Genomic DNA, 22,287 nt, shown 5'->3' with positions numbered 1-22,287 from the left:
GAAACCACCTTTCTATAAATAACTAATGTTTTAGGAAATCATTCATAAATGTAAATAGAATCTACATAGAAACAGGAAGAGGAGTTCACTCACTCATCATAGTGACAAATTACCAACATGCAACTAAATACGTCACAATAAATAATTAAATGAAACAAAAACAATAAAAACAAAACAAGAAAATATTAAGATTTACAGTGTGTTTCTGAGCACAAAGAGGTCTTTCAGAGGTCTTGTTATTCTGAAAATGTGGAGTTGTTGTTAATGCTGCCCTTAACTGGATGAAAAACTGGGATAACTTGTTTATCCACAAATCAAAAGTGAAGTAATTAACAGCAAAGATAAGACAAACATGAAAAATCGATTCTTTTTTGTGTGATTATAGGTTAAATTAGGCCAGGCTTGCCTTGGGTGAGATCTGTTCTACGGGCTTTTTAGAGGTCTCACCCTTTCTCTAATTTGTGGAACCAGAAAAACAACATTAACACATTGAATAAATAAAGAATATACCTTTTAGTGACGTGAATAAATAAATATACATCTAACATCATACTTTTTGTATATGGTAGTACCCTGCCCTATCCAGCAGCTAGGAGTACTTGATTCAGCGGGTACAACTGCAAAGGTCTGTAGTGCAGTAATTAAATTTTCTGTCAAAATGGGTCTGGATGGGAAAATCTGAATTTTCCATTTCTGCCTCAGTGGCCACCATAATCATAAAGAAAAAGAAGAAGACTGTAGGGCTTTAACTGCTAGCTGTCGGTGCCTGTCAAACTAAAAATATATACAGTATACAGTGGTGTGAAAAACTATTTGCCCCCTTCCTGATTTCTTATTCTTTTGCATGTTTGTCACACAAAATGTTTCTGATCATCAAACACATTTAACCATTAGTCAAATATAACACAAGTAAACACAAAATGCAGTTTTTAAATGATGGTTTTTATTATTTAGGGAGAAAAAAAATCCAAACTTACATGGCCCTGTGTGAAAAAGTAATTGCCCCCTTGTTAAAAAATAACCTAACTGTGGTGTATCACACCTGAGTTCAATTTCCGTAGCCACCCCCAGGCCTGATTACTGCCACACCTGTTTCAATCAAGAAATCACTTAAATAGGAGCTGCCTGACACAGAGAAGTAGACCAAAAGCACCTCAAAAGCTAGACATCATGCAAAGATCCAAAGAAATTCAGGAACAAATGAGAACAGAAGTAATTGAGATCTATCAGTCTTGTAAAGGTTATAAAGCCATTTCTAAACCACAGTGAGAGCCATTATCCACAAATGGCAAAAACATGGAACAGTGGTGAACCTTCCCAGGAGTGGCCGGCCGACCAAAATTACCCCAAGAGCGCAGAGACGACTCATCCGAGAGGTCACAAAAGACCCCAGGACAACGTCTAAAGAACTGCAGGCCTCACTTGCCTCAATTAAGGTCAGTGTTCACGACTCCACCATAAGAAAGAGACTGGGCAAAAACGGCCTGCATGGCAGATTTCCAAGACGCAAACCACTGTTAAGCAAAAAGAACATTAGGGCTCGTCTCAATTTTGCTAAGAAACATCTCAATGATTGCCAAGACTTTTGGGAAAATACCTTGTGGACTGATGAGTCAAAAGTTGAACTTTTTGGAAGGCAAATGTCCCGTTACATCTGGCGTAAAAGGAACACAGCATTTCAGAAAAAGAACATCATACCAACAGTAAAATATGATGGTGGTAGTGTGATGGTCTGGGGTTGTTTTGCTGCTTCAGGACCTGGAAGGCTTGCTGTGATAGATGGAACCATGAATTCTACTGTCTACCAAAAAATCCTGAAGGAGAATGTCCGGCCATCTGTTCGTCAACTCAAGCTGAAGCGATCTTGGGTGCTGCAACAGGACAATGACCCAAAACACACCAGCAAATCCACCTCTGAATGGCTGAAGAAAAACAAAATGAAGACTTTGGAGTGGCCTAGTCAAAGTCCTGACCTGAATCCAATTGAGATGCTATGGCATGACCTTAAAAAGGCGGTTCATGCTAGAAAACCCTCAAATAAAGCTGAATTACAACAATTTTGCAAAGATGAGTGGGCCAAAATTCCTCCAGAGCGCTGTAAAAGACTCATTGCAAGTTATCGCAAACGCCTGATTGCAGTTATTGCTGCTAAGGGTGGCCCAACCAGTTATTAGGTTCAGGGGGCAATTACTTTTTCACACAGGGCCATGTAGGTTTGGATTTTCTTTTCTCCCTAAATAATAAAAACCACCATTTAAAAACTGCATTTTGTGTTTACTTGTGTTATATTTGACTAATGGTTAAATGTGTTTGATGATCAGAAACATTTTGTGTGACAAACATGCAAAAGAATAAGAAATCAGGAAGGGGGCAAATAGTTTTTCACACCACTGTATATAAATAAATATACAATCTAAAGTAACCACTCTCTAGGTAAAATTGACACAATATCACATTTGTAGTTGAAGTCACACAGAATGATCCTGCTCTTAGATTGATGAGTTCTCAGTTTCACTAATGCTTTTCAACAGGAGATTTTGAAGTTGCAAAATTGTGCAAATTTTAACAAAATCAGTCCACTAGGAGAAGAGTTGTTTCATGTGGACAGACAGACAGACATACATGGCTATCAAAGAAGAGACTTTTCACGTTATAAATGCAACCACAACTGAAAACAGTCAAATCAAGCAAAGGCTTTAGTTCAACAAAGGAATTATCCAGTAATTAAGACTGGATGCAATGGAATCTGCAGCTTCTATGGCCCCTCTGGACTTTGGTATTTGTGACAAAAATGTTAAGGAAATGAGTGAACATTGCAAGTGATTGCTGGATTTGAGCTCTTAGCTTGCGTTCCTGCGTAGAATTCCCCCCTTATCCCTCTGCCCTTCTTTCCATCCTTTTCTGTTCTTATCCATCCTTCTGAACGTCTCAACTACTTTAGAAGACAAGTCGTTACTATTTTCATGTACACACAAAATGCCTTTCTGCTGTGTCTAAGGGGAAGGTGCCAGAGGCCTCAAGATTACGTTCTAGATTATTGTTATTCTTTAATGGAATGGTTAGGGTAATCTACATAATGATTTTGGTTGTGAATGAATGGATGTTGATTGTATTATCTTGGCAGAATACCCTCTCTGAGGATGAGATAACCTAGAACAGCCTAATCTCACCCTTTAATAAGATTATCTGACAAAAACCATGTTGCTCCAGATGCTGCCTTGGGCAACAAGAATGGATGTGAAAAATACAAACAGATGAGCACAAGGGTCTGAGGTAATTGAAACGTTTATCCTCCCCCTAAAACCTTACTTGAAACTGACAATAAATCTATTTTGTCTCTTTCCACAACCGGAATAGATTTTTCATCTTTAGGATCTCTTGAGGAGCTTGACTGTCACTGACAAGACAGCATTTTATATAACAATCTACTTTATTTTCTTTCTGAATCAAAATGGAACTCTAGTTGTGAGAAGAATGAAGAAGAACCTCACTGGGCGAAAGAGTGGCCTGTGTATTTAGGTAGTGAGAGTGCCTCACATCATATTAAGTGTTTCATAATACTGAAGTAGAAAGGTCAACTTCAATATAAATTGATCTACATAAGCAAATTTTAGGATATTGTTTGAGAGACAATTTGGAATATTTTTATTTTTTTTCCCCTTCCATCAGCTTGTCGCCAACGATGAGGTCACCAAATGTTGCCATCTGGCCCTGTCAGTTGTTAAATCAACTGCTTGCCGCAGACTAATGTGCCATGATTCAAGGTCTTCAATGAAGTTATCAATCCAGCTTTTCCGTTGTCGTCCTCTAGATCTTCTTCCTGTTATGTGGCACTGCATGACTCTCTGTGGTAGTCGTCTTCTGTCCATTCTGTTGACATGTCCAAACCGCAGGAATCACTTAGCATTTGTTCCTGCTGTAGTCTGTTTCTTATGTCTTTGTTTCTTCTTCGGTGTATTCTAGTTACTTTAAGAAGCCTCCGTAGCCAGCTCATTTCTGCGACTTTTATTCTTCTTTCATCTTCCTTTCTTAGGCACCAGCATTCTGATCCGTACAACAAAATTGGAATAACCAATGTTTCATACATTGTTACTTTTGTACTGATTACTATGTTCTTGGATTTCCACAATTTATTTAGTTTTCCAAATACTGCAGAAGCTAGTCTGATTCTTCTCTTGATATCCAATGTACAACTTTCTTCTTGGGATATCAGGCTTCCCAGGTAGATAAATTCTTTCACCTGTTCTAGATCTTGTCCTCCAAGCTGTATTTTCAGTTGTTGCGTATTTGACTTACTTATTGTCATTGTTTTTGTTTTTGACTTGTTGATGAGTAGCCCATATCTCCTGCTAGTGGTGTCAATTTTGTCAGTGAGCAATTGCAAATGTTCATCTGTCTCAGTGATGAGATCGATGTCGTCAGCGAATCTAAACTTATTTACCATTTCACCATTCATCTTTACACCTGCCTCAATTTCTTCCATAGCTTTCTGGATGACCGCTTTCAGTAGTAGGTTGAATAGGTATGAGGGCAAATAGCAGCCTTGTCTCACTCCTAATATCACTCGGAACCATTCCGTTAGTTCAGCATCCACACGAACTGCACTAAATGATTTACTGTATAGGTCTTCTAGTAGTTGGATCAGATGTTCCGGTATACCATATGTTCTGAGTATATGCCATAGCCCCTCCTGTCACACGCTGTCAAACACCTGCTTGAAATCGATGAAATTATTATATAGTGTGCGGTTTTGTTCACACAATTTGGAATATATAATACCATACATTTAGCAATTTGCTATATTTTAATAATAACTTGTCCGATTTTTTTAACCTGCAGATTGCAATTCATGGTCATGGGGAGATGAAACCTGGTAGCTAATTTATTGTAGGCCATACTCACAAATGCATCGGAGTAACGTAGCATTGACAATAAACCAAATGTACAAATATTTGGCATGTGGGTAGGAAATTCTGAGAAGAACAATGTGGAACATCCCTATTTCACATTCCAGTCAGGATATTTATATATATATATATATATATATATATATATATATATGTATATATATAGACGCTCAGATCATGTGTCACTTGACAAGAATATTTCCAATCAGAAAAGCTGGGGATTCTTGGATTTTTAATGCATCACAGCAGACAGAATGACATATCTAAGACTGCACAGAAGCAAACAAATGCTCTTCACTAACTAACTCACTCCCTCACTCACCAGAACAACTGGTCGATATCCACTCCAGATGTGTGTAATGGAAAATCATGCGTTATTACAGCTTACCTTCTCTTCTTTTGGAGTTCTGTCAAGATCAACCCTGATCAGTGATTTGTTTATTCGAAGTGCAAGAGAGAGTGCCATGAGACCCCCGGCTCTGAGCAAGTTTCTTCGTACATCCAGTCGCAGGATACATCGGCTTTCAGCAATGAACTCGGCCAAAGCTACAGCACCTGCACCTCAAAGAGGAGAAACTGTGTTAGCAAACCAAATCCAAAGTACCAATGCTTACTTCTGTACTGGTGTACTGTACATCTTTGTAGTTTCTTTAGTTACTCGAGTCCATCTTACATCACTGATTAAATAGCATTGCCTTATAGATTTACTAATGTGTCACCGCGTTTAGCAATCCGGCGATTCATGCAGTGACATCCAAAGAACCGCTGACTTATTTTCTTCCATTTTACGTTTGTTCCATATTGTTCTGTATCATCCATAATTTTACCAAATTGTGTGCGTTTTGTTTTAAACTGACATCTCATACACTAACATTTCAAAGCTTTTCTGCTACATGCCACCCTCTACTATTATAGATTGCCACCATGAAACATGATAAACTTTTAAAAAACAAGTACACACCAGTCTTACTAAAAAAAAATCATTCTTGATTCTAAAGTAAATTGGAGTACTGTAGTTAAATTTCATTGCTTAATACATCAGGTTCCTGCAGATACTACAATTTTGCAAACTACATGGGGTGAAAGATTATTTATATACAAATCAACAACATGCTTGAAGCAGCTGTGTGATCAATATCAGAATTTTCTGGTACATATCTGCCTGAAAATCATTTAGAAATAAAAGAAAAACAATCTTTAAAAACAATAATTTTGCAAAAGCAAATGAAAATTGAACTTTACTGTTTTGAAGCAGATTTAAAATGCACTTTGAAACTTTTTGTTTGTTCAGACATGGCCGAGTCAGCTGTTTTTCTTTAGCACTAATTTAATTCTAGCTTTTTGCAAAATATGTTGTGTAGTATACATTGCCTACTGAAATCTCCTACTGTAGCTTTCTTCAATGTCACCCAAAATGAGTAATTAGCCTAAATGTAAATAATGGATGGCATGGTGGTGCAGTGGGTATCCCTGCTGCCTCATATGCATGTGCAAGTTTTTCTTGGGGGTTACTCCATTTTTCCTCCCACACTCTCAAAGACTTGCAGGTTAGGCTGATTGGACGTTCAGATTGGCCGCTGTGTGAGTTTGCCCTGTGATGGACTGGTGCCCTGTCTTTAGCTGCTTCCTTTCTTGCATCCAGTGCTGCTGGGATAGAATTTGGCCATCTGTGGCCTTGAATTGGATTAGATAGATAGATAGATAGATAGATAGATAGATAGATAGATAGATAGATAGATAGATAGATAGATAGATAGATAGATAGATAGATAGATAGATAGATAGATAGATAGATAGATAGATAGATAGATAGATAGATACTTTATTAATCCCAAGGGGAAATTCACAATAGGTGAGGTTGAGAATCAAATGAGGTGAGATCAATATACAGATATTGAAGGGTGTATTGTAGGGTTACTGCTTACTTACTTACTTATACCTAAAAACATTGCCAAGAAGACCTCTTTTTGTTACAGTCTTTAAATAAGTGAAACATTAGGGACAAGGGATAAGTTAACCAGTGGGTCAGTATGAATGCATTCATCAATCAATCCCTTTCTTTTTCTTCTCCCTCTTCATTCTTTTCCCACTTCTATGTGGGGTTGATGTGCTTCACCAACCTTCTCCTAACAGCTTGGTCCTGCACCATCTCACCAGTCAAGCCCTTTTCCTTCATACAATTTATTTTTAACCAGTAGACAGAGTTTGAATCTATCTCTGTGTCCTGAGGTACAAATAGGGTCACCATCTCTCTTGTGTGTCATGAAAGATAGATAGATAGATAGATAGATAGATAGATAGATAGATAGATAGATAGATAGATAGATAGATAGATAGATAGATAGATAGATAGATAGATAGATAGATAGATAGATAGATAGATAGATAGATAGATAGATAGATAGATAGATAGAGGTGACCAAAGAAGACTGGCATCAACAAAGGCAACTGGCTGTCACAATATATCCTCTAATATCCCCTTTGACAGGGACAATTGGCAAACCTGGGTGACCCCAGAAAATGGCTATTAAACCGGCAGAGAGAGGGAGACAGGGTTTAAATCCCAGCCTGGTCACCATCTGTAGGATGTTTCCATGTTTTCTCCATGTCAAGTTTGTGTTGTTTTTCCCAAGAATGTGCTTATCAAGTTCACGAGTGACTCAAGCTTGGCTTGATGTGAGTGTGTAAATGAAGGGGCCCTGCAATGGACTGGCAGTGGCACCCCATTCAGGTTTGGTTCCATCTTGGTGCCCTGTAATGCTGGAATAACCTCTGGTCCCTACAGCATTAAAAATGGTTTTGGTAGGTTTAGAAAGTGAATATATACAGCAGATCAATCCAAGTTAAAAATGAAGCAGAGAACAACGTTTGTAATATTGACTTGATGCTGCTAATCCTTTATCATTTTTACTAAATCACAATGACATTGCTGTATATTTTACCTTCACAAGTTAGTCTGGTAGATGCCAATCCAAGTTTCCGTACTGACTGGTTGATTATCAGAGAATCTTTAAGCCTCTGAATTCCTTCATTTGTGAGGGCATTTTTGCCCAGATTCAGTGTCTCAAGATTCTTGACATAACACTAGAAAAAAAAAAAGGAATGATGGATGATATCTGTGAAATTTCCTATAACAGAGAGAGTTTATGTATGCTGGATGTAAATTCACTTATGAACACAAGCAAAATTCCATTGAATTATTATGACATAAATTTGTAATCCACTAATGTCTCTATTCAGGCTGGTCTTAAAAGACTGACCCTGAAAAGGCATGCACTGTTATTTCTCTTTCAGAAAACATTAGAATGGTGCAATTTGGTGAATATTTCTATTATGTTCACTCATTCATGTCCATGCATTCCAATGCCTGAAATACAAAGGGAAGCAGCAGTCAAGTTATTACTTATTGAGTACTTTATTGAGGCATGTCCATAAGACAGACATGAAATCAATTACATCTGCGTTTAACCATTCATGTTTTGGTCAAAGTAAAAATAAAAAATATTACCAGTAAAAGAGAACGTGTTAGAGGAGCTTTTCTTAAAACACTGCCCCGTGTGAAAAAGCAAATTTGAGATATTTGAGTTCAGACCAAACCTGTGTAAAGAATATAAAGTTTACTATATGGCACAATGCACATTTACTGCCAGGATCTATCTATCTATCTATCTATCTATCTATCTATCTATCTATCTATCTATCTATCTATCTATCTATCTATCTATCTATCTATCTATCTATCTATCTATCTATCTATCTATCTATCTATCTATCTATCTATCATTTTGAATTATGTTTATATTCTTCAATGATACGATATAAAATGTACATGTAGTTACTTGCCATCTAAAGCTGCCTTTGAATATCATTCATCCTGAATATAGTCATTTATGCTATAGGAGACATTACACATACAGTATTTCTATTATCAATTAGTTGATCATTGAAAATCACAAAGAAATAAATGGAGATGGGTTTTCCAATATCAGATATATAGATAGATAGATAAGAAAAGTATTGTACAAATAAAGAAATAGATACAGCAGTACGTATAAAAAGAGAAACAGAAAGGCACAATAACTAGATAGATATGAATAGCAGTATAAGATAGAGAGATTGATAGTAAAAGCAATATTTGCCAAATTTATAGCAGTCTTGAGGATAATAATTTTGGTTGAATAATTCTTTATCATAAGATATCGATACTGAACAGGTGGAACAAATAAGTTCAGTCTGTAATTTCATTGATTTGACATACAGATGTACATTATTTTATTCTAGTTTTTTGATGTCCTAATGTCATCTGCGTAGCAGATTATTCCTTGGAATTTTGCTTGTATTTCCATATTGTACTGTTGAATTAGAGTGGTAACACTAACTATCCAAAGCTGTATGTCTCTGAAAGAAAACCAAATGAGCACAAGCAAATTGGAGATATGTAATAATAAATGAACATATTTATAGTACAGAGTTAGTTTAGGGCTGATTCAGTGTGCATCTGCAGAGGAAAAAGGGTTACAAGTTATTTCCCTGGTGAAAATGAAAGAAGGTTCATTAGAAGATACAATATTTTGGCCATTTACCGTTCATTAGGAGTGCAATAGGGAAAAAAAAGAGCAAGTAACATAAAGAAGAAGGCAAGGATGGAGAGATTAAAGAGTTAGCTGGGCATTAGGACCAATGAGCTTGGCTTGTTTGGTTTGTCTTTGAAAAGTGTCTTTGAAGCCTTGTGAAAGAACTCAACCAGGAAGATCAGAGTGGTTGTGGTCAGGGATGTGAAGTATTCCACAACAAGCTTTGTAAGGTTTTTAATTTTAACTACTCGAATGTGCTCCCTGTAGAGCTCTGCTAACCGTCTCTCTGTTTCACCTATGTTGACGGCTACACAGTTCCTACAAGAAATTCAGTAAAGAAGACTTTTAGACTGACGAGAGGCCATTTGTTAATATTGCTTTTACCAGAAGGACCAGGCACAAGGATATTGTTGGTGACATACTGTATTTACAAGTGACACATCGACCCCAGCTACAGCTGAAAGTGCCTGGTGGGGAATGTGGTTCTCCACTGTGTCGGGAGTTAGATGGGAGAAGTTTGAGTAGGTTAGGTGGTCAACAGAAGGAGATTAAGTGAGGGTTAGGAAAAAAAGGCTTCTGTGGAAGGATCAGTCTACAAAATGGGTAAGTTTTGCTTGATGACCAATAGGAGAGACAGAGTGGAATGGGATGAACAACGGGATGCAGGTTTCGTTATCAGTCTTCCTCTAAGAGTGGATGTTATGAGGTACACTCCTGGCTTACTTGAGGGCCCTGTCCACAAGATCTATAATATGTGCTGAAAGTAATGTTAACATAACTTAACACTCTCAGACCCACTCAATTCAAGCTAATTTCCATTAGCATCCCGTCCATGGTGGGATCCAGCCTTGACCACCAATGCACAGGCCAACACCAGAGTCAGTTTAAAAATGCCACTAAATAAAATGTTTGAGAATCCAAGGTCAAAGCTGCAGTATCTGGGAGAAAACAACCACACAGACATATGAAAACTCAGTAAATAGACAATAACTAGGCTTGGGGTTTGAGCACAGGATGCTACATCAGACAGATCACTGTGAAACCTAAAAATAATATTATGTTCTCTTATCTTTTAAAAGTACTTTGAAATACTGCATATTAAATAACAATTCAGTATCTCAGGAGCTGGAGTCTCAGCAGCATCAGGCTCAAGATGGAGACCAACTCTGGATGTGCACCACACAGCCAATAGTAAAAAATGAAAAATACAAATAATAGCATGACATAAGACGCCAACATAAGTAAATTATGGCATACAATTCTGAAAATATTAATATTTATTACATGCAGAAGTAGTAATTTGTTCAAAAATTTCCACACTAATGTTAGGCACTGCTGATGGTGGTGAGCCATTGACTAGAAACATTCAGCAAAATACGAGCAGGGATACCTCATCCGACTCTTCAGTTTCATCCCGGCATTCTTGGTCCATTGGTAGCCTCCTCTGCAGTGAATTTTTCATTCATTCACTTGCACTTCACATACATTCTCAAATTTCCAGTGCCACTTCAAAATTAATTTGTGCTGCTCAAGAGTTGAGCAGACCTCCATTATTTTGTATTTCACTCAGATTAATGAGTAAGTTGTCTCAGCTTTTAATTATGAGTAATGTCATACGTTAAGTACACGCCACTCTAGTCAGATGTACAGTATATTTATTTTGGGTTCTACCTAGAGAATAAGAACAGATATTTTTTTATGAAGACACACATATGATAATGCAGACAGAAGTATCTAGTCTCATTTTCAGGTTGGGCCTTTATAGGAATGTGCTAGAATGTCGCTAATCAAAGCCCAGACTTAATATTTTTACCTTATGGAAGGAGAGACTTGCTGCCAAAATTTTGTTGCCATAAGTAACTTCTATAGAATTCTGTTTTTTATTCATGTAATTATGTCATTCATTTTTTAATTTCATTTTTATGTATGTACTAGCTAACCCGCCGTTGTAAAAAGGGTTAACGAAAGAAAGTAAATGCTTGTGTGCTTTTTAAATTGGTGACCTTGTTGTTCTTGCTAGCGGTCTCATTCGTCATCCGTACAATTTCTCTGTCAATGTCTCTGCTCTTGTGAGTCGAGAATTTGTTCTTTTGTGGGTCCGACTGGATTCAGGAGTTGTGCTTACTCCTTGCAGGGTGGTAACCCTGAACACTGTCATGGCCGACTCGTCCTCTTAGTTCAAGGTGGACAGTTCGTAGTGCTTGAATTATAACTGCTGCTTTGCAGTAAGGAGACTGTGGAAGATTGTGGGTTCGCTTCCTGGTTCCTCCCTGTGTGGATAGCGCTTTGAGTACTGAGAAAAGCGCTATATAAATGTAATGAATTATTATTATTATTATTATTAAAGAAAGACTGACAAAGCAGGCCTTAAACAACAGCCCTCTGATCCTCCTTTGTGTGGCACTGCACTTCCGCTCTCTATCAAGCCTCATCCAACACTCCCACAGCCCACAATACTTCTTTTTACATTAGAGTAGAAAGAAGCAGCATGCGGTGTTGCACAGTTAGGTAATGTTACGCTCTGGTCATTTTGTCTGTTAGTCTGGCTTCAGTCTGTTAGGATGTTTCACTTGCTCTGAGCCAGCAGGTGGTGCTGATGTGAAAACTGTAGCATAGGGGTGCCCACACTTTTTCGGCTTGCAAGCTACTTTTAAAATGACCAGGTCGAAATGATCTACCTACATTAAAAATGATATATATATATGAGTATACTTTATGCATAAAATATATGTTGTCGTACCTTGCATAACTGAATAACCTTTATGGCACAATAATTCAATACATTTATGATCACTACAGTATTTGGATTTAATAATCTTCATGTGGGAAAAGGCCGACTCACATAAATTAGTAGAGCCGAATAATGCAGTCAAGGAGGTAGCACATTTCCTCATGTTTGGGTACTTTTCCTCTGTGTGTAAGTTCCAAAATTCTCCAAGAGCCCCAGACTTAAGCTGAATGTCATCCTGTGGTGTCAAAATCTCATCCTCCACTGTAAAGGAGTTTTAGGTGAAACAGTGTTGCAGTTTTTGATGCGGGTGAATCCCCCTCAACATCTTCCCTAAATGTATAGCACTTAAATGTAGCGTAAAGCTGAGTCTTGAAACCGTCTGTCAAAGTCTGACAGGCAATTTTCAATCTGCTCTGTGTACCCTATGCTGTCAAGTTGCGCACACGCCTTCTATTGCGTCTCCAGCTCTGAAGCGAGGTTTTGGATGTTCCCCAAATCAAGGAGCTGCAACTTTGACTACAGATGTTGCATTTTTCGTTTCAAAGCATTAACTGAGCTAATCATATTGACCATGGAGTTCCCTTTTCCTTGCAGCTGTAAATTAAGCTCATTCAACATGTTGGTCAGATCGGAAAATAATACCAAGTCTAGCGGCCATTGATCGTTATTAAGTTGCTTGTATTCTGCATGTTTAATGACAAGGAGAAACTCATTTTTCTCCGGCCAGGGGTCTCGAAATCTCAGCAGGAATTTCTCCCTAGCCATCTGTCTCAACGAAGACATCTTTTATCATCTCGCCATCTTGGATGGACTTCTTATGCTTAATGATCGAGTGACTCACCCGGAACGAATTCAGCTGAGTGAAAAATGACGGCTGTCCGATTAACTGCAATTTTAGTTCCCTCTCCTTTCTCTTTCTCAGATCGCTTTTTGGAAGGAAGTCAGTTTCGTAGTTTTTATGAACAGTTCGAAAGTGCCTTTCCACATTTTCCTTCTTTGGAATAGCAATGATAGATTGACAGATCAGACAAACGCACTTCGATTGTGACATTGTGAGAAAAACAATCCTCTTCCCATTCCACATCCAGCCCATACCCTTCCCAAACAAATTTTTTTTTAAATCCCTTCTTTAGTCGATATAAATTGCAAGGCTAACTAGATCACAGCCAGAGTCGCAATAGCTCACGTGTTTGATCGTGCGTGCGGGATGACCAGTGTGTTAGAAGAAAACAGATCTCAGACTGGCCGCCCTGTCAATCAATATGCAAATGCAATAGGGAGGATATATAGACTAACATTTAAAAAATGTTTTATTGAATGCAACACGATCTACCTGCACTACCTTTCCAATCTACCGGTAGATCGCGATTGACGTACTGGGCACCCCTGCTGTAGCACACATAAAAAAAAAAAACACAGGAACCCCCAGGGCCAGAATGATGGATTTGAAAGTGGTCTATCTTGTCTGTATGGTCCTAGACAGCAAAATTTAGTCCAGATTGGTCAAATGGTGTAATAATTATAGAGAACAGACAGACAGAAAGATGGAAATTCTCTTTTATATATACAGTGCATCCGGAAAGTATTCACAGCGCATCACTTTTTCCACATTTTGTTATGTTACAGCCTTATTCCAAAATGGATTAAATTCATTTTTTTCCTCAGAATTCTACACACAACACCCCATAATGACAACGTGAAAAAAGTTTACTTGAGGTTTTTGCAAATTTATTAAAAATAAAAAAATTGAGAAATCCCATGTCCATAAGTATTCACAGCCTTTTCTCAATACTTTGTCGATGCCCCTTTGGCAGCAATTACAGCCTCAAGTCTTGTTGAATATGATGCCACAAGCTTGGCACACCTATCCTTGGCCAGTTTCGCCCATTCCTCTTTGCAGCACCTCTCAAGCTCCATCAGGTTGGATGGGAAGCGTTGGTGCACAGCCATTTTAAGATCTCTCCAGAGATGTTCAATCAGATTCAAGTCTGGGCTGTGGCTGGGCCACTCAAGGACATTCACAGAGTTGTCCTGAAGCCACTGCTTTGATATCTTGGCTGTGTGCTTAAGGTCGTTGTCCTGCTGAAAGATGAACCGTCGCCCCAGTCTGAGGTTAAGAGCGCTCTGGAGCAGGTTTTCACCCAGGATGTCTCTGTACATTGCTGCAGTCATCTTTCCCTTTATTCTGACTAGTCTCCCAGTCCCTGCCGCTGAAAAACATCTCCACAGCATGATGCTGCCATGCTTCACTGTAAGGATGGTATTGGCCTGGTGGTGCCTGCTTTCCTCCAAACGTGACGCCTGACATTCACACCAAAGAGTTCAATCTTTGTCTCATCAGACCAGAGAATTTTCTTTCTCATGGTTTGAGAGTCCTTCAGGTGCCTTTTGGCAAACTCCAGGCGGGCTGCCATGTGCCTTTTACTAAGGAGTGACTTCCGTCTGGCCACTTTACCATACAGGCCTGATTGGTGGATTGCTGCAGAGATGGTTGTCCTTCTGGAAGGTTCTCCTCTCTCCACAGAGGACCTCTGGAGCTCTGACAGAGTGACCATCGGGTTCTTGGTCACCTCCCTGACTAAGGCCCTTCTCCCCCGATCACTCAGTTTAGATGGCCAGCCAGCTCTAGGAAGAGTCCTGGTGGTTTCGAATTTCTTCCACTTACAGATGATGGAGGCCACTGTGCTCATTGGGACCTTCAAAGCAGCAGAACTTTTTCTGTAACCTTCCCCAGATTTGTGCCTCGAGACAATCCTGTCTCGGAGGTCTACATACAATTCCTTTGACTTCATGCTTGGTTTGTGCTCTGACATGAACTGTCAGCTGTGGGACCTTATATAGACAGGTGTGTGCCTTTCCAAATCATGTCCAATCAACTGAATTTACCACAGGTGGACTCCAATGAAGCTGCAGAAACATCTCAAGGATGATCAGGGGAAACAGGATGCACCTGAGCTCAATTTTGAGCTTCATGGCAAAGGCTGTGAATACTTATGTACATGTGCTTTCTCAATTTTTTTATTTTTAATAAAATTGCAAAAATCTCAAGTAAACTTTTTTCACGTTTTCATTATGGGGTGTTGTGTGTAGAATTCTGAGGAAAAAATGAATTTAATCCATTTTGGAATAAGGCTGTAACATAACAAAATGTGGAAAAAGTGATGCGCTGTGAATACTTTCCAGATGCACTGTATAGACGTATGTCGAAATGTGCTTTTGTATGTTGCTCACTGGATCAAAGCAAATGTCTAATTGTGGATAATAAATGTAACCTAAACTCTTCATGAGCTTCAGTCTTTGGAGCCTTGAATGCATTTTCATGGATTTCCTCACCTCTGAACAGTAGACACAGTCCTTGATAGTGAGGATTTCTGGTTTAGGAGAGGAGTAAACCCCACAAAACTGACAAATGCAAGGCCATAAATTGGAACTCTCTACCACCTTACCTGCATGGTGAAGTACAATCAAGAGGCATACTCTAGAATGGAGGCAATCCGGCCATCAAGATGAATGTCCAAGCCTGATTAGGGATAGGCACTAACAGCATGAATAAATGTTGACTCTTACAGACTGGGAGCAAACCTAAAAGCCACACCCTATGTGACAGTAGGAAGGGACAGAGATCTGCTGTTTACAGTATAAGCAAAAGCAGTTCATTTTGAAGATGTCATGGCCCTTTAAACACTGCTCAAAGTGGGAGTACGGACTTCCAGGGACACTGTGATACAATCCACATCCCAAAATCGACGCCTGGGAGAGTCTTGTAACGACCCCTGGAACAGTTTATAACAGGCTGTATGGCCCAGTATTTGGTTGCCACATAACACCATACTGATTCTAAGTTCTCAGCTGGTCAATATGTGTGCCGTTTTTGAATGTTCTGTGTCTATGTAGGTTTGTGCCTGGCCAGGAGAGTTTTCTCCTCACCTCCCAAAGACATGCACATTAGGTTGATTGGCAACTCTAACCTGGCACTTTGTGAGAGTTGTGGAGGGGGTGCCCTTCAATACCCTGAAACCCTGTCCAAAACTGGTTCCTGCCTTAGGCCTGATGCAATCGGGATAGTCTCCAACCCCCCGACCCTAAAATAAGTGTATTTGAATAAATGAAATGTTATTACATTTGAAAATGAAGGTGCATAAACAGAAGAAATTAAAGTGCAAGAATAAAGCTGCGCTTGTAAAGAAAGAGTAACTTCAATCTTTAACAAAATTCATCTTTTCTAAGCAGTGTAATAATGAGTTTCCCCCCAAAAAACCAGCAGGCAAAGCCTTCAACAAAACAAGCTTTAGGAATAAATGATTTTGGCAATCAGGAAGAAAAAGTGGATTCTGTGCGACTAAGGTTACGCTGTGTGTGTTTACTAGGCGTGCAAGCAAAAGGGGCTCTTGATTGCTAGGAAACAAATCAGCCCAAATTGGGACGCCACTAGCAGACACCCTAGAAGCCTGAAAATTGTCTTATCAGAATCATTCAGTTTTCTGAAACTGCAAAGCCTGATTAGCAGCTATATAAGCCACGAATGGCAGGAAAAAAACCTCAAATCCCAAAGTCATAGTGCAGCATTGCAGAACGAGATGTTTTAAGCTTCATCATTCAATCAAACTATAAAGAGAAATAAATGGGTGGGAGGATCCATTCTTTGTTTCGAGATCCTTTTGGTGTACAGTACATGGTGATTAATACCATAACACTGTAAACACGGTGCAGACTCTGCAAGGAGAGTGTATTTTTATCTTAGATTCTTCATCAACTCTGAATATTTAGGCTCCAAATGTTTTATTTTTATTTTTTTGTTGATGTTGATGTGTTACATACACTGCTCCGTAGCTCAAGGTGAATCTCAAAAATTAATATCTTGCCAGGATTATTTATCCATTACTAGTAATAGCAACACATTTAGAATGTTACTTAGCTTATAAATGTTGGTTTTAAAAAGTTTAGGGTATACAGTACGTGACACAAATTTTGCTAAGTGTTCACCATGTTTTAGTGATTAACGTGCTTAACTTGCTTAAACCAATTTCTAAATAGATATATTATTATGAAAATGCTTTCATATAAACTGTTTAGTTGAAATATTCATATTCAGTTACTGCGGTGGGCTGGCGCCCTGCCCGGGGTTTGTTTCCTGCCTTGTGCCCTGTGTTGGCTGGGATTGGCTGCAGCAGACCCCCGTGACCCTGTAGTTAGGATATAGTGGGTTGGATAACGGATGGCTGGATATTCAGTTACATTTTTGCTCATCAAAAATGGAATTATTAAATTCCAGCCTGGTGGCTGCCTTTGTGGACTTTGCATGTTCTACCTACAGTACGTCAGCATCTGTTTCTCTTAATTATGTATCTGTCTCATTTATGTAAGTGTGCACTGTTTACTTTTTAGTGTACTATGTAGGCATTGTTTTTCTTACCTAATTTTATTTTGTTTTTCTTTGCGTGTGATTACTTGTAAAGCATAAGAACATAAGAGACCATTTCGTCCATCAAGCCCGTTGGTGTAGCTAATAGCTAAGCTGTCCCAATATCTCATCCAGATTCTCCTTAAAGGTCATCAAGGTTTCTTCTTCAACTCCATGTCTCAGGAGTTTGTTCCAAAGTCCCACAACTCTTTGTGTAAAGAAGTGCTTCCTAGCTTCCCCTTAATTTCCACTGATGTCCTCACATATGTGACTTACACTTAAGCTGAAAGAATGTTGCCAGATATACATTATCAATGCCTTTAAGGATTTTGAAGAACTGGATTAGGTCACCACGCTGTCTCCTCTGCTCGAAACTAAACAGGTTTAATTCTCCGAGCCTGTCAGAGTAGGACATGTTCTTAAGTCCCATGATGCACTTGGTTGCTCTCCTCTGCACAGCTTCAAGTGCTGCTATGTCTTTCTTCTAGTGTGGTGACCAAAACTGCATACAATACTCTGGATGGCGTCTTACCAGGGAGCATAACATCCCTTGAATTAAATTCAACAGCTGTTAGCACTTTGAGCTACATTGTTTGTATGAAAATGTGCTATAGAAACAAATGTTGTTTATATAAAAGAAAGCATGTAAACTAGGTAAAATACTTACATTTTTTTGCTCATCAAAACTGGATTTATCTGCGGTGGGCTGGCACCCTGCCTGGGGTTTGTTTCCTTCCTTGTGCCCTGTGTTGGCTGGGATTGGCTCCAGCAGACCCCCGTGACCCTGTAGTTAGGATACAGCGGGTTGGATAATGGATGGACGGATGAAAATGTGTATCGGTTGCCACATGTGCTTTATTCCGTGGGCAGTTTGCTGCCTCTTTGGGTGCATTGCAGGGAAGAAGAATACTGTAAATACACCTTTAAGGGGGAGGTCATAACTCGGTCAGGGCGGTTGGTGGTGAGAACTTAAAAACCGGAAAAGAAGGGGAGAAAGGGAGACATCTTGTGGTGGAGCAAAGAGAAGAGACGAGGTAGCGCCAAGTAAAATATCTGCTGGAACAAGTTCTTTTTTTTGAAGATACAGCGACACAAGGGAGACGCGTCTCTGAAGACGGACCTTTTTTCTTTGATTTCACTGGAATACTTGGACTGGTAGGATTGAACTTTTTAGTTATCGGCTCGACGGCCGGCGTATTCCAGTAGGGTTTCTCTTTGCCCTGCACAATAAGGACAGTAATCCCATTTGGTCGAACTGGTCTGTCTGATTTATGAACATTGCGCGTTTAAACCAGGAAGGGGGGTTTCAATTGTTATGTATTTGTTTGTTTGTTTGTTTTTTTATGTAAGATAATATATGTGTTATTCTTTTGCTTCTTCTTTATTTTGTAATATGGCTTGTTGTTAATGCTAAGCTGGGACTGGTGGTGGGGAAATCAATAAAAGGATGAGCGTTGGTCACATTGCCCAATAGATTTTATATATTGAACTGCTTTACACTAGCAGTTTTCTAATCGTGCTTAACCCGGGGTTTAGTTGTTCTCCCAGGGCAGCGGTACAAATGGATTTATCGAATTCCAGCCTGGTCATTGCCTGGGTGTATTTTGCATGTCCTACCCACATCTGCATGTTTTCCTCTGACATCCCCATCGTAGTCTTAGTCCAATTGGCAATTTGAAATGTTCCTGTGTGTATGTGCATGTAAGTGTGGTGTGTATGCGTGAAGGTTTCTTTCATGCACCTAAAGCTGACGGGATCGGCAAGTTTGAGAAGTTTATTTTTGTTCAGTTTGAAAAGGTAATTAGAATGATTAAAAATACAGTTTCTGTGACTGGCTATGCTTCACTTGGAAATGGAGGCTCAGATATGATAGAGAGGACACTACAATATGATTCAAGACACTTACAGGAGCCTCTTCATTTTTTTATCAGTATTTTTACACGGGTCAAAAAGAAAGAAAAATTACAGCACATTTTATTGTCCAAGTTGCAGTATCTGTAGCTGTGTCTTAAAAGTCTCATATTGTCCCTTATTTCCCATGTTATTCTGAGCAAGTCACTTCATCTGCCAAATCTCCAGTTTTAAAAATATGTATCTCTGAAAGTCATCTTATGCTCCTCAAGTAAAAGAACGGTACTGTAAAGATAAGCTATACAAGCGTAAAGATAAGTGAGACATACATTGAAGCATTTACTAGCTGAACATCAGCAGTGCAGCTAGCAAACTACTCCTGATCACCATGTCTACTGGTTTTCATTGCAAACTGCTGTATGTTTATAAAAAATATTCAATCTACTAAATAAGTAGAAGGTTAAAATATCTATATATTTTATGTATATATATATATATGGTTACAGGAATGTAAGATTTGTATACATATTTTGGATGTTTTATATTATTCTGTGTACAAATCTGGGTTTACCCAAGTACATAATAAAACTGGCAGAATTAAACTGGTACAGGGGGGTCCTCAGGTTACAACACAGTTCCATTCCTACAACAGTGCTGTAACCCGAATTTTGGTGTAAGTCAAAACACACCCTATCCTAAATCACTTACCTTTCCTAACACATTTGCAAAATCATAATCTAGAACATAAAAACACAACTAAGCCATAGAAAAAGGAAAAGGACATAAATACGCTGTACTGTAGTAACAGAAAAAATGAGTGTAAAAAAAAAATCCTTACCTTTATTCCTTCTCACGTCTCAATTTTTTTTAAGTGTTTATGGGAGTGAGTGTTGTAAACTTGAAACGTTGTATGAATGAAAAAATGAACGTTCGAAATGAATATATCTAGTAGATTCAGAAAGTATTTGGACCCCTTCACTTTCTGCACGTAGATGTAATTTTAAATAGATAAATCTGCCATTTTTGCCCATCATTCTACACTCAATAACCCATAATGACAAAAGAGAAACATGTTTTTAGAAAGGTTTGCAGATGTATTAAAAATCTGAAACCTCTCATTTATATACAGTAAGTATTAAAACCATTTGTCGTGGCACTCCAAATTGTGCTCAGGTGCAGTGTGTTTGCTTTAATTTTCCTTGAGATGCGTCTAGAACTAGATTGGAGTCCAATTATGTGCAAAATGAATTGACTGGACGTCATTTAGAAAGGCACACACTTGTGTATGTAAGGTGCTACAAATGACACTGCATGTCGGGACTAAAAACAAAGCCATGAAGTCCAATGACAAAGCAAATTGTGGTGAGCCACAGATCAGGGCAAGGGGACAGAAGAAAAAACATTTTTAAAGGACTGAATGTCCTAAGGAGCACAGTGGCCTCAATAATTGTAAAATGGAAAAACTTTGGAAACACTAGGACTCTTCCTACAGTTGGACATCTGGACAAACTGAGTAACTGGGCAAGGAGAACCTTGGTCAGGGAGGTGACCAAGAACCCAATGGTCTCTCTGCTGAGATGGATGAACCTGTTGGAAGGACGGCCGTCGCAGCAGCACTTTGTCAATGAGGCGTTCATGGTAGAGTAGACTGAGGCTAACCTTGAGTAAAAGGAATTTGACAGTTGTTAGGGCTCTGACAACATGAGGAAAAAGATTCTTTGTTCTGATGACACAAAATTGAACTCTTTGGACGGAACTCCAAGCACTAAGTCATCATCTGCCTAATACCATCCGTGCAGAGAAGCATGGTGGTTGCTTCTCAGTGACAGGGACTGAGGGACCAGTCAGAACTGAGGGAACGATGAATGCAGCCAAATACAGAATAGTCCTTGAGGAAAACCTGCTCCAGATTGTGACTGGGGTAATGGCTCACCTTTCAGCACGACCTGAAGTATACAGCCAGGACAATGCTAGAGTGGTCTCGGGACAGGTCTCTGACTGTCCTTGAGTGGCCCAGCCAAAGCACACACTTATACCTCATAGAAAGAGGTGGAAAGACTTGAAGATGGTAGCTTACAGATGCATCTGCTAATGGAGCTTGAGAGGATCTGCAAGGAAGAATCGGATGAATGACCTAAATCCAGGTGTGCACAGCGTATAGAGACTTACCCAAGAAGACACAAAGCTGTAAGGGGCTTCTACAAAGTAATGGATTAAGGACATGAATGAGAGATTTCAGTTTTTGATTTTTAATAATTTTGCAAAAATTAAAAATCGAAAAAAAAAACACATTTTCACTTTGTCATTACGGGGTATTGAGTGCTGGACAAAAATAATGAAATCTACAACACAATAAAGTGTGCATAAAGTGATGAATACTCTCTGAATCCACTGTACTGTATACAATGTTTTTTACATTTTTTATCCTGTCTTTCATTGAATGTCTTTACAAAACTGTACTTAAAACCAACCCAGCTATACTCAGTTCAAAGCTTCACTTTGGATGCGCTACATCAACGACACAAAGTGACCAACTAAATGAATTTCACTGCCACATCAGTTCGGCATTCCTTGTAATTCAGTTCGCTAAGGAAAGTGAGCTGAATGGAGGCCTCAAATTCCTAGATATCTCCATTGAAAGAGGTAACAATAGCACTTTTATTATGAGTGTTTTATCAAAGGAATGTTATGCGGACAAAATATTACACTTTTCTAGCAATCACCCTTTATCACATGAATGGAGTTGTGTTAAGACATTGTTCAGAAGGATTTACACCCAATGTAATATTAACAAAGGAAACAAAAAAGAATGAAAGACATTAT

The 22,287-nt window shown here is 38.9% G+C and overlaps 1 protein-coding gene across 1 annotated transcript in view; it reads right to left on the bottom strand.

The window, feature by feature from the left end:
* Positions 1-22,287, bottom strand: part of si:dkey-288a3.2 (protein phosphatase 1 regulatory subunit 37) — a 157,897-nt gene that overhangs the window by 35,496 nt on the left and 100,114 nt on the right. Inside the window, exons 9-10 of the mRNA XM_051920019.1 lie at positions 7,850-7,991; positions 5,296-5,462 (exon numbers count right to left, since the gene is read on the bottom strand). Coding sequence (XP_051775979.1) covers positions 5,296-5,462; positions 7,850-7,991 — 309 coding nt within the window. The remainder of the gene's footprint in view (positions 1-5,295; positions 5,463-7,849; positions 7,992-22,287) is intronic.

This window comes from Erpetoichthys calabaricus, chromosome 16, assembly GCF_900747795.2.
Source record: "Erpetoichthys calabaricus chromosome 16, fErpCal1.3, whole genome shotgun sequence".
In the NCBI taxonomy this organism is placed as follows: Eukaryota; Metazoa; Chordata; class Cladistia; order Polypteriformes; family Polypteridae; genus Erpetoichthys; species Erpetoichthys calabaricus.
Note: the sequence above shows the minus strand (reverse complement) of the source record. Positions and strands in the feature narration are given on the sequence as shown.